The sequence below is a fragment of the Conger conger genome, chromosome 7 (assembly GCF_963514075.1).
Source record: "Conger conger chromosome 7, fConCon1.1, whole genome shotgun sequence".
Taxonomy (NCBI): domain Eukaryota; kingdom Metazoa; phylum Chordata; class Actinopteri; order Anguilliformes; family Congridae; genus Conger; species Conger conger.
The window spans coordinates 57,313,494-57,326,679 of record NC_083766.1 but is presented as its reverse complement, the minus strand read 5'-3'; the positions used below and the strand labels follow the sequence as shown (position 1 = coordinate 57,326,679).

Sequence of the window (13,186 nt, the reverse complement as noted above, 5' to 3'; positions counted from 1 at the left end):
TAAAAAAATAAAAAGGAAAATGGGTGCCACCTCTGTTAGGATACCGTAGAATGCGTGAGCATGAATATATTCCCCCGATTTAACTGTGACACACAAGCGTACACGTCTCAATCTGTTCATTCTCTCTCAAGTGAGAGGTGGGGGAAGACCTTTGAGTTCTGGCCAATTTTAAAGTGCTTCATTTTGCTTCAACCAAGTGAAAAAATGAAAAATTCCCAAATAACCGCATACTGTCAGGTATGAAAAATGTACACACCATAGAACTGTGTCCTCAGTGGCTCCAGCCAGCTGTCCTCAACAGCCCTCTACAATCTTCTGACGATGACATCGGGAGGGAGAGAAATCACTTTTTCCATATTCTCACAATCACTCCCCCCATATCTAAGAATGAACTACACAAACACATCCTTAAATGGAGGAGAGAAAAGAAAATGATTTCATCCAAATACAGAGAATGATGGAACACCACACTTTATTAAAACCTTTTGACCCGTCTTTTTTAAACTAATTGAGGCACCTTTTCAGAAAAAATATAAAATAATAAATAAATTAAAAAAACCTTTCAGGAACCCTGAAGGTTTTCCACTGCTAAACATGTTCCCTTCAACACAATCCATCGATTAACTCAGTCACGCTCTACCGATGGGCACCAAAGCAAGTGCACATTTACCTTGGCTCCATTAAAAACAGTTCCCCAAAAAGGAAAAACAGTATACCAACAGTATTGGGTTCAGAAATGAAAACCGGTTGAAAGATGATATATATATATATATATATATTTTTTAAACGGTCTGGACCTCACCAGCGTCTCCGGGCCCTCAGGACTCAAGCGCTTCGGCAGCAGGAAGTCACGAGTGCTTCTCTCCCAAACGCTTGAAGAAGGAGACCAAGGCCGACCCGCCCTGTCTGTCGGGCCCGGCTCTCAGCAAACCCTGATTGGCCCGTTTCTGGAAGAAGTCACCGAGTTTGAAGGCAGGCGGGACTCTGGGAGGAGAGGCCCTGGAAGGAACCCTCGGGGCGAGGCGGTCGGGGAGGGAGGTGGCGGTCCTGGTGGCGGGGCAGGAGGGCAGCGTGGCCGGGGGGGAGGGGAGGCAGCTGTCCAGGGATTTCATCCTCCCCACGGCGGCCAGAGGGGTGGGCGGGGCCCTGGGGGACACGGCCGGGGCGGGCCTTCGTTCACGGTTGCCCGGGGAGACGGAGGGCGGGACGGCGAGGGAGTGCCGGCGGTTGAGGCCGTTGGAGGGGGTGGCGGCTCTGGGGGTCAGGCGCGGGCTGAGGACGGTCCAGGGAGAGAACGGGAACTCCCCATCGCGGGGGCGGGGCGAGGTGCCGGCTCCGCCCAGCCCCTGCGGGGGGTCCAGTGGACGCCGGTCGCCCGGCGACACGCTCTCCCGGCTGCTCTGGAAGCGCAGGACGCGCCGCGACACCTGCCTCATCCTCTCCACCTGCTCCTCGTTCTCCTTCTCCCCCTCGTCCTCCTCCTTCTCATCCTCCTCCTCCTCGTCTTCCTCCACCACCAAGGACGGGGCCGAGGAGCGTCCAGCGGGGTTGAAGCAGAAGTCGGTCTTCCTCCTGCGGTCGGGGGCTCGACCGCGCCCTTTCGGGGTGGTCTTGTCGGCGATGTTCGCCGCCCGCTCTCTGGCCTCGCCCCAGCCGCACGGCGGCGGCCCCTCCCCCGGCGGGCCCGGCGTTCCCGAGGTCAGGTCCTGAGCGGAATTCCACCCGTTGAGCCGGTCCCGGAAGGGCCGGGCCCTGGGGTCGGGCCCCACGGAGGCCTTCCCCGCTCCGCTCCGCCGGCGGGACCCGCGGCCGGTCAGGAACGTCTCCAGGACGGACTCCAGGGCCACGCCCTCCAGGTCCCGGTCGCGGTCCAGGCTGGAGCAGGTGGCCACGGACCGCCGTTTGGCGGTGTTCTGCAGCCGCTGCCTCTTCTTCAGCTCCGCCAAGTCCCGCACGCGGTTCTCCTGCACAGGACCCGCAAACGGGAAAGAGCCGTGAACTTTGGCTTTGGGTCGTAAAAACCAAGATTAAAAGTTCCCTTTAGTTCTCCCATTAAAACACATCCTATACTACCTACACCCTAGAGCCTACACGTTCAGATGAGTCGTGTATCCACGGATGCCCGCTGTTAGTGACGGTGTGAATTTCCCCTTGGAGATTAATCAACTAGACCAGAAGTATGCAACCCTGCCCCTGGAGTGCCAGTGCAGTTTTTGGTTTTTGACTTTGACATATAATTACACTTCTGAGCCTGAACATTTTGAATAGAGTTCCTCCAGCCCATAGTCACCAGCATTAACTAAACCCGATTAAAATTAACCGAGTTGCGTGGTTACAGGTTTGGATGAAGCAAAAACCAGGACCGTTTTGGGCACTCTAGGACCAGGGTTGCCAACCACAGAACTTTCCATCCATCCATCCATTGAAACTTCAGCCCGAAGGCTTTGTATTGTTGTAAATGGTACCCAGGAAAAACAAGGACTGATCGATAGATCATTAGAGATGGAGAAATGGAGAAATGGAGAAATGGAGAGAACACACTGTAGGAGAACGGGAGGAAAGATCTGGGGCCTCACCTGGAGGGCCCTGGTGAACTTCTCGCAGAAGGAGTGGAAGATGAAGCAGCACTCCTCCATTTTGAACTGGCCGGGGTCCTCGCAGAAGAACTCGGCCACAGAGTCACTGGCCGAGTCCAGAGCCTGCAGGGACACTTCCACTTCAGCGAGCCGGGCCTCGGCCGTCTGGAGGGGGAGAGATTCACACCGAAACATCATGAGAACGGGGACACTGGTTTAACACAGCGACTGCCCAAACCTGCTCCTGGAGCTCTACCATACTGTACGTTTTCACTCCAAGCCCAACAAAAACACACCTCGTTCGAAAGCTAGAGCAGGGCTACCCCTAACGGTTGCTAAAAAAACCCTAGTGGGAAGAACAGTCATAATTATGTCAATTGACATAATAATAGTTTAGGCTGAATCTTAGCAAGCAAACATCGACAGTGATGCAGCGTTGTCTATATGCAATTCTCCAGTGAGATCTGCGTTTGTCTCACACAACACAGAAAGCGGAGGTTTCCCCCTGGCGGGAAACATAGATGTGTTTTGTTGCTCTTTAGCACCCGAGGGTCGTTCAGTCCACGTGCATCCAGCTCACCTTCAGAAAGCTCTCCATCTGCGACCGCAGGTCCTCGTGTTTGGAAGAGTCCTCCTTCGCTTCCTTCACCTTCTCCACCTCCCTCTTAAAGTCCGTCTCAACCTCCTGCTTCTGGATCCTACGTGTGGGAGGCAAGAGAGCTCAGCTACAGTCACCGAGCCTAGCGGCTACACCGATCAGGTCAAAGACAGAAACCGTTAAAGGTACCATAGGTAAGATTTTTGTGTTAAAACATTGTCATAAACCTTCCTATCATTGAAAAAGGCTCACTGAGATGTTGACTACCTGTGTTTATAGTCTTTAAATTCGGGTTTCAAAATATGCAGTTGACGGGCCGGCACTCTGTACCAAAACATCATATAGCTGTGCAACCTCATTGGTTCCAATTGCCACAGCCAATGGCGTTTCAACTTTAGGGTGTTCACAGAGAAGGGGCGGGATAAACAGTGTAGTGGTTTGAGCGGGTTTGTTGCAGCAATTCCTCTCTTGACCATTAGAAGTCCAAAATTACCTATTGTACCGTTAAATAAAGATGTCCATACCTTGCGGCCGCCCCGATGCTCGGTAGCTGATTGGGGAACTTCAGGAGGGTCGCGTCGATCTCCTGCGCTTGCTGAAGCCGGGTGGCGGGGAAAAAGCAAAATATATTTTACTTAATTTTGCTCATTATAAACAGACTTCGGGAACAGCAGATTCTACAAACTGATCAAGACTGGTCAGCTGCTGTTAAGAACAAATCAGATGCACCCATGTTTCAACTAAAACTGGTTGCTGCGTACAGTACAATACCGTGGCAACTGACGCTTGGTTTGTACTGCATGTCGTTTGGCATCAGCAGCAGGCCAGCAGAAAAGGTAAATGCTATGGAGGTGAACATCTGGGGAGTCTATAGAAGAGGTGCCCAATTGTACCCAAAAAGGGTCGGTGTGGGTGCAGGTTTTCGTTTTTGCCCAGCACTAATATATCGGACTGTACTCGTCACAGATTCGAATGAAGACCATTAGTTAATTAGCTGAATCAGGACTCATAGTGTTGAGCTATAACAAAAACCGGCACCCACACGGGGCCTTTTTGGATAAGACTGGACACCCTCGGTCTATAGAACCTGTAGCAGAAGCCGTACAAGGTTACATCACAGCACATGAAGGGGGCTCTTCGTTCTGTTCCAACGCTCGACAGCGCCTCACCATGGCCACGTAGTGCATCAGGTTCATGCCGGGCTGGTTGGCCTTGGTGTCCGCCAGCTTGAGCAGCGTGGTCATGCGGAACCCGACGGCACTCCCCGCGTACCCGCCCTGCAGCCCGGGACGGCCCGGGAGGGAGAGACAGAGCCGGTCAGCAGATTCAGGGGGATGGGGGTGGCAAGCGGAGCAGGCTTCAGAAGGGGTTTGGCCCTAGAAGCACCATGGGCATAGGAACCCTATAGGCCATAATGTTCCCTTGAGATGCTGACACGGTAGGATTAACAAAACACGTTGACAGGGCGGGAACTTCTGTCCTTTCTAGGGCGGCCTTCCTTGGGTTAATGGTCAGAAGGCGTGTTACTGTGACAAATGCCAACACAGCACAAACACCTGATCTTTGCAAGTTGTGAGGGTCATTTCCATCTAAGAGCAGCATTGGCATGCTTTAAATCACTACAAACTGCTAACATTTTTTCTTTAACTTTCCTTTGTTAAAGAAAAAAAAAAAAAAAAAAAAGGGTGTGTGAAGAGCCAAGGGAACTCATAGCAATTAAGGCTAAGTTTCAGCTGAGCGCCGTTTCCGTGGAAACCCCCCTAAAGCCACTCGGTTACGGAGTGAGGTCACTTCGTCACTCACGGCGTTCATGTAGTTTCCCGCCTTCAGGACCAAGCGGATGATGGAGTGAAGGTCATCGCAGTCCAGCAGCTCTGCGGATGAGACAGACAGACAGACAGACCTCAGACAGACGCACAGGTGTATCACACATTACCTCTAGTGGGAAGCCATTCTCAATAGGCCAATTAACCTTTAAAAGGTGTGCGATCACACGTACGTGATTAGAATGTTCTTAACTGAACATAACAATGCTGATGTCACAGTCACTACTGGCAATTGAGAGCAATGGAGTCCTAGAACACTTGACTTGGAATGTTGCGAAAGCATTCCAAAAAAGCCGTGCAGAAAGCCTGTGTTGAGTGAAACTGCAAACGAGCGGAATTGTGCGATAGCACCAAGCTGCAGCCTACTGACCTCTCTGCAGAGGTTTGCCACATGGCAACAGAGAAAGACAATTCAGGAGCTTAAAATGATATGGTTCCGTCTGCAGACATTATAGGTTTGAGCTATCAATCTAGAACTTGGGTCTAAAATTATAGCCTTGCTTTGTACTACAAACAGTTTCATGTCAACACACGGAATAAAAAACCTGCAGTTACTTTTTACATCTGCTCTACAGCACAAATGCATAACAAAAGAATTATTTTTTTCCCAACCCAAAATCCTATCACTCAATTTTTCTCCTAAAATAGAGTTATGGAGTTTCAAGTCACAAGTGTGAGAGTCCAGTCTGGAGGACTGCAGTGTCTGCTGGTTTACAGTGTGTCAGCATCACTGATTAATTTGATAAAGAGGGAAGGCTAAAGAATCCACCTTCCAATCCATCTTGTTCTGTGGGCGTTAATTGGTGGCTGGCTGAAAGGAACGCGCAAGTAACTCTTAATAATAACTGTGGTCCTCCAGGACTTGAGTTTGACAACCATGGGTTAAGCAAAGAGGAATGGGGGCAACTTTCACCCTAAACCAGAGCTGCCCAACCTTGTTCCTGGAGATCTACCAGCCAGTAGGTTCTCACCAGAGCTGCCAAACCCTAATTTGGCACATCTGATTCTACCAATATAGCAGGTTGAGAAGATCTCTGCTGAGTGAGGTGTTTATTGTTGGGGTTGGAATGAAAGCCTACAGGATGGTAGATATCCAGGAGCAGGGGTGGGGCAGCCCTGCTCTAGCTGTTGAATGAGGAGTGCATTGTTAGGGTTGGAGCGAAAGCCTACAGGACGGTAGATATCCAGGAACAGGGTAGGCCTCTAAACATTCACTCATTCTCTGGGGTCCGGAACAATGGCGGACAGAGCAGGCCTTACCTTTAGCGGCTGTAGTCATGACGGCGATGGACTGCTCCATTTCCTCGACGAGGGGGAAGAACTCTTCCCTGAGAACCTGGCAGCGAATTCGAGCTTCATAACTGGAGGCACAGTTAATATCATTTATCTGAATTATTATTAATATCAGCGCTGTGTGCATCAGCCAAGTAAATGCACACTATAACAACAGGCCAAGTCAAAACAACGGGGTTCACTCCAAATAAAAGCACTCCTCAATCCCTGACATTTCAACCGTCTTGAGTTTGTCTTTGGTTCATTTGAGTGGCGGCAGAATTCATTATCATTTTCAGATGTGTTCTCCAGTTGCACGGAGCGTGATGTGTCAGCATTTCTTTGGTTTTTGGAAGTTGGACGGCTCATAGCTGTATATATTAATGGTATACACTGGAAAAATACAGCCACAGTAGAGACAGGAAATTATATGTCAAATACAGAAGTGGTTTTTGGAGGGGGTTCAGTTTGTAAAAAAAAAAAAGAATTATAATTAAAAAAAATTATATTTCATATTTAAGCATCCAAATACCTGAAAACAGGGTGTGGTGCACATCATCCATAATCACTATTAACAGTGTTAGAATCTGGGGAGCAGGTTTTAGAAAAGCCTCAATATACAGCCTGAAGTGTATCTGTATGCACATTCCATGCCATTACAGGCCATTACATGCAAAGCACATGTCATTGGCAAAGGTGCGGCATCCGATCCGCCCGCGTCACATCCTGTAGGAGGCGCTGTTGACTGAGCGGTAAGGAAGAGAGCTTCACGTATAACCTTCATTTGACTAAGACGTCACACTGAGATCAAAACCTCTTTTACAAATGAGACCTAGCCAAGACGGGGTCGAAGAGCAGCAAAACAAAAATCACAATCACAAGACCATTACAATACAGTACTATCCATAAGCACGTCGGTATATACGATTCCAAGTGCATTACAATACACACAGCTCTGCCAAATGCTCCACTCCTACGGCCATTCCACATCAAGAAATCTCCCCAATTCATTGTGACATGCAGTTCTATTTAAGATGTAATACAATGCGCGTAACTGTGTTTCTGTGCATTGTTTATGCTGAGGTACAGAGACATAAATGCTCCCATAAAAGGACAATAAACTTACCCAAACCGCTGTACAATTGATGCTTCTCCATTCACCCATTCATACACACACTCACACACCGACGGCGATCGGAATCATAGGTTGCAAACCCCCGTGTTTTCATGCGGGTTTGAGGTTTGGGGTTAGGGGGGGTGGGACCTGCAGTACCCCTCAGATTTGACACAAAGGGGGGCCTGGAACACAGCGAGATTTGACGTGACAGTGACCTGGAATACGATTGGGTTTGAGGTGACAGCGACCCGGAATACGATAGGGTTAGATGTGAAAACAGAAAAACAGAACAGATTGGTGGAGAGCCGGATTAGGGTTAGTGTTATTGTGTGTACGTTGGCGTTGGAATGTAGAGGGTTACTGTGGGACACTTACCCGGGGACCTGGACCAGGAGCACCATGAACAAGTCAACCTCACACAGGCTGCACAGGTCCCCCCTGAACAAGAGCAACTGCTTCACCTGAACATAGACGCAAACACAACAACAAGACGACACTGATAAGGAGCCAAGCACGATGGACCTAAACTAATCAATGCATGCACACCTGCAACAGTCCAAAAACCAGCCTTGTAAACCAAACGTCGCAGGTTTGATTCCCAGGTAGAACTCTGAGGTTGTACCCTCAAACAACACACTTAACCTGTATTGCTTCAGTAAACATCTAGCCGTATGACTGGGTACTATGAAAAAAAAAAATACAAACATTGTTCCAGTCTCTGGACATTAACATTTGCTAAAATGCCAGTAATGGAATGCAACCGCTTTAACCCTTAGATTTGTGGAATGCTTTTCCAGGTTCTATGTCAGCGTTCTTGAACTTCATTGCTCTCAGTCATGAGTCGTGATTGTTACATCAGCATCAGAATGCTCAGTTAAGAACTTTGTGAATCACACGTTTGTGACCTCACACTTCAAAAGGGTGGATAGAAGGCCGCTCACCTCTCCGTCCTCAGGCAGGTGCTTGGACAGCTCCCTCAGCTTGCCCGTCCCAAACTTCGCCCAGCTCCCCTGCCGGATGTCCTGCACCATTTCCCGCATCGGCCTGTAGGGGGAGCACACGGGTCAGCCAGGAGGCATCTTAACACGGCTGCTGAACAATTTCACCCATTTAATGCATTCGGAAATAGATCTGAAGAACTGGGAAACCAAAGCGCACAGTAAAACAAACCCTCTCAGCGCTTTGGTCAGCAGTGCAATCATTTCATCAGGGGGTCTTAAACTGACACTAGTCCTGGTGAACAATAAGGTGCACAGGTGTTTGTTTACTCCTTTAAAAAACAATAAGTATTTTACACCAAAAAACGGTCAGTTAAGTCAGCTCAAATAAGCTTCTTTAACTGGTCGCTTAGTGCTGTGTGAAAAGCTGGCCAGTGTGTGGGCGTCCTGTAGTGTAGTGGTTAAGGTACGACCCCACAGGGTCGGTGGTTCGATGCCTGGTGTAGACGCAATAAGATCCGCACAGCCGTTGGGCCCTTGAGCAAGGCCCCAGTAGAGGATTGTCTCCTGCATAGTTTCATCAACTGTACGTCGCTCTGGACAAATGCCAATAATGTAATGTAATGTAATGTAATGAAAACCAAAATGGCAGACCCTGCAGCTCTCCGGGGCCAGGGCTGGGACTCCAACTCGATAACAACACAAACACAAACAACTCAGACAGAAATGAGACGCATGACCGACAGGGTTATTTCTCTCTTTTCCTCATGCCAGCCGCAGCCCAGGAGCAAACTGTCAGACGGGAGTTAAATTTGAGTGAAACGCAAGTAATCGAACGTGGGAGGGATGACAGGAAGGGCTTTTATTCCACTGTAAATCACTCTGAAATTACACCGAGGGAACCACCCCGAGATAAGGCTCCGGAAATCACACCCTGGGTAATTGGCACCGCGGGGAGTTCGATAAGAAGAGGACATTCCACCAAAGACGATTTGCACTGACCGCGGAGACCGTTCTCGCCTTTATACGGGACAAATCAAAGAATACGAACGCAATGAAAATTCACACGGCAAATTAATGCATGAACATGTGCGTCAGAAGCAGGCATGGTCACGCATCACTTCTGCTCTTTCGGCTATGTGCGTGAGTGCGTGCGCATGTGTGTGTCTCTATTCACTGTGAAGCATTTGACCGAATGGTGGACAGAGGCAGCCTAAGAAGTAGAGAAGAAGAAAAGGCAGCCGGGTCTGCAGTAAGAGCCGTGCAGATATCGGCCAGCTCTGGGACTGGGTGACGCCGGCTCTCAGGAACCCGGGCTCCGGGATGACTCATGACCGAACGCAGGACGCCAAGCCCGACTTACAAAACACCCTCGTCCCCCCTGACAAACTCCTGGCCCGGGACACACCCCTCCGGCTGCTGCAGCCACCTCTACCTGAAGCTCCCAGCACACCTGCAGGCGTGACCTGTGTCCAATAAAACGGTCCGACTGACGGCAGGAAACAGGGCCGGCTACATTTCCGCGAAATAAATAAAATGAGTCAGCAAAGCAGAATTGTGCATAATTATCGCATCTGCTGTGTGTTAGAGCAAAAATCCAGCCAACAGGATTCAGCCTCTCCAACACAGAAGACCGCTCTGTCCGTTTAACCAAGAAATAACTTGACGTCAGCGTTCTGGATTCCTCGACCGTCCTGTAGGTATTCATTCCAACGCAAATCACTGGAACAATTACTACTACGATAAAAACACCATTTAACCAATCACATCTCATCCCTGTGCAGTTAGTGCTTGTGTGTGCCAACTGACTTACAGAGGGGTATAATTCCAGGGAATGGTTTGTGGTTTGAGCCGGACCTTCTAGTTCATCTGCCACACAAGTAGAGCACAGTGCCCCTTACCTCTTAAACTGCTTCAGAAAGATCCCAACGTTCATGCACTTCTTGGCATTCAAAATGGAGACCTGAAAGAAAATCAAAAAAATAAATAAAGCCACAAGTTAAGAGAGGGCACTTTTGTTTTGCCCTTACGGACAAAATCTAGGTAAAAATCTAGCTTAAGAAGGATCTTGCTACATGTGTACATGAAGGAGAGTTTGTAGATGTATGAACTTTAGCTACAGAATGTGGTGGACCCCATGGCTGAGAATGGGAACATTGGTTTTAGCTCCAGGGGCTAACCTTATCTCCATGTAGGGCAGCTAGCGAGGGCTACTGAAGGTTCAAAACCCTCAGTAGCTCAACCACCCTCACATCAGGCTAATATGAAGACCAGTTTGCTAGTGGGTGCCATAACTCATTTTAAAGCTCAGGAGTACTTTGAGCAAGTATTAATCCCGCATCCTTTAATAGCACACAGGTGAGCCTCATGACTATCAAAAGCGCCGAAAGCAGCAAGAAAAAGCAATAGTTTACCATTGACCTCCAAGTCAACAAAAATCTATAAAAAGGAGTTCAAAGGTCCCCCACATTCAAGTGACGTCAATATTTACTCATCACATTTCAACATCTTCAAGGGAACTTCATCCCAAGGGAAAAGGCATATGAAGGACAACCATTTTCTTAGATGTAGCTTCCATCTTTCTAAAAATAACTAATACTATTTCTGGGGACATAATCTGACACAAAAAATGACATTTAATTTCTGCAGTGACTGAAGGGGAGATCAAGACTCTGGAAATGCGGTTACGCAATGGCTGTTCTCCGTATCGCACTCGTGGGAATTAAAAAGGTGCTTCTCCCTCGCGGCCATTGTGATTTGGCACGCCGACGCGTTAACCTTTAATCCGAGGTTATCAGGAGAGAACGACTCTTATCAGGGAGCGACTTCCTTTAGATGAGCCTCCATTAGCCCGTTTAGAAAACGTTCTTTCATCTTTTATAAGCCACTTTGCGGCTGTGAAACCACGGTGAGCGAGGCACGGAGAGGAAGTGCAGTCGTGACCAGGTCTTCACACGTCACTTTGAGATGGACCTCGGCTGTCAGGGTTTCACTTGTGCAGTAACCTGGAAGTGGCATGAGAAGTACGCCATGCAGGGCCTCCACTAGAACGACCATGCACACGTTGCTAATGCGAAACAATTTCGACTGCACATGCAGGAGGTGGATCTGAACATTCACAAATCCATTCAACAGCATTCTGAAGCAGGACATTTTTTCCACAGAAGACTATGAGTACCAGGCCACAGGCCAGAGGAGGGTAGTTCCATTCCTGCAGGGAAGCTGTTTATCCAGGTTTTCGTTGTCACCAAGTACACTGCCCAACATTCACCAATTATCCACAGGGAAAAAGTGTCTGTCCCAAGTGTTTTAGCCTAGTACAAAATTAGCTTGTTCGAATTTGCAATCCTTATTCCGTTGGCAAATCTTGAAATGAGTCAAACAGTCTTACCTCATTGGCAATATTTCCATCTTATTTAGCAAAAAAATACCTAAGATTTTAAGCCACAATATTAGACTAAAAAAGTCATTATATTTTGTTTTTGCAGTGTCTGAAATAAGCTTATGCTAGTTTAACTGTAGATGAAACCAAAATAAGATGTTCCATGTTGGGACACAGGAACAGTCTTCAGATCTCACTCATGAACTTGATCAAGAAACATAGCTAAAAATGACCAAATTACTAGATGATTGGGCTAATTAAACGATTAAGAACAGAATTTGGCATTCGGAAACAGCCCCCCCCTTGTCCATCCCTGCTACAGACCGTATATAAGACTATATAAGACTAACCCGTTGTTAGTGGACTTCTGTCCCCTAACTTCCTTGTGCTAGCTAGCTTCTTACCTCCAGGAGGTTCCAGTTTATCAACAGTTTCAGGTGCTGTGTCACTGTACGCAACATCCATCACACCACCATTGTACCTGACCACACCCCTTCACAAATATTCATGAGATGCATTAGACTGAGTTTCAGAGCATTCAATGTTAAACCGTGGCGCTGTGTATCTGGAGGGTCTATAGAAACTGCGACTGCACTTTAACAAAGGGGGCTCGTTCGCACTTTACACCCAGGGACATAGGTGTTAGAATAACACAAACAATGTGCTTGTTTATGGCTAAACGTAGCCAATTTGTGCCATGAATACTGTGCCAGTCAGAAGGCTGAGTGCAATAAGTATTCTGATCTGTACACTGGGAGATCACACACACACACCACACACACACCACACACACACCACACACCACACTCCTCATTAAGTAGACAGAAGAGGGAGCTGCTCTTCTCTTCACTGTTAAGACAGCCCTGCAATGGCACGACAAAGAATGTGGCAGACCATCACAGTTGCTAAGCGACAGCGGCAGGCTAATTAGAGCCGCGGTTCCGCAAACTTTCGGAGCGTTGCTGACTCGCTTAACGAGCGACCCCTTGTTAAAAAATGTCACCACACAGGTCGGAATATGGAAGTTAATTGTGTTTTGTTTCAGTGCCTACACGTATATTTTTAATTACTGGTCGTGCGCTGAACGGAGCACAGAGCATAAGCCACCTCCAGCCTCTCCCGCATTCAACTCCGTGAATCACACAGTGCATTGTAGGCTCCGTTCCAAAAACCTCACGAAACCGCAGATGAAACCGGCCGTCCTGATGTCAATGAAAGTTAAGCTGCGGGGGTTGCTACGCTACAGAGACGAGCCAATCATAACAGCGGAGAGCAAACTCTGCGCTCTCAGCCTAATTAACGAGTGAACACGGTTTTTTTTTGTGACCCCCCAGTGGCTATTAAGACGTAGACTGACCAATGTTGTGACATGCAATTACGCTTAAATACGGAACTTAAGAGTAACTCCGTATTAGGGAATAGCTCTTAAAGTAAAGCATGTGAATTCCACTGCTCGCAGGCACAAGCAACAGGTACA

The 13,186-nt window shown here is 48.3% G+C and overlaps 1 protein-coding gene across 1 annotated transcript; it reads right to left on the bottom strand.

The window, feature by feature from the left end:
• Positions 1-833: 833 nt before the first annotated feature.
• On the bottom strand, positions 834-11,078 carry fhdc3 (FH2 domain containing 3). Its single transcript, XM_061249468.1, has 11 exons — positions 11,016-11,078; positions 10,229-10,290; positions 8,331-8,433; positions 7,765-7,850; positions 6,261-6,361; positions 4,978-5,048; positions 4,344-4,451; positions 3,699-3,769; positions 3,157-3,274; positions 2,577-2,741; positions 834-1,964 (listed from the first exon to the last, which is right to left on the bottom strand). The coding sequence occupies exons 1-11, from the start codon at positions 11,076-11,078 to the stop codon at positions 849-851; spliced, it is 2,064 nt and encodes a 687-aa protein (XP_061105452.1). The 3' UTR covers positions 834-848.
• Between the last annotated feature and the right edge of the window lie 2,108 nt (positions 11,079-13,186).

Coding starts and splice junctions, on each gene's coding strand:
- fhdc3 (XM_061249468.1), bottom strand. CDS start 11,078: ATGGCCGCGAGGGAGAAGCACCTTTTTAATTCCCACGAGTGCGATACG. Junction 6,362..7,764: donor CTCCTGGTCCAGGTCCCCGG/GTAAGTGTCCCA, acceptor CTGTGCCTCCAG/TTATGAAGCTCGAATTCGCT. Junction 1,965..2,576: donor AGTTCACCAGGGCCCTCCAG/GTGAGGCCCCAG, acceptor GGTCCTGTGCAG/GAGAACCGCGTGCGGGACTT.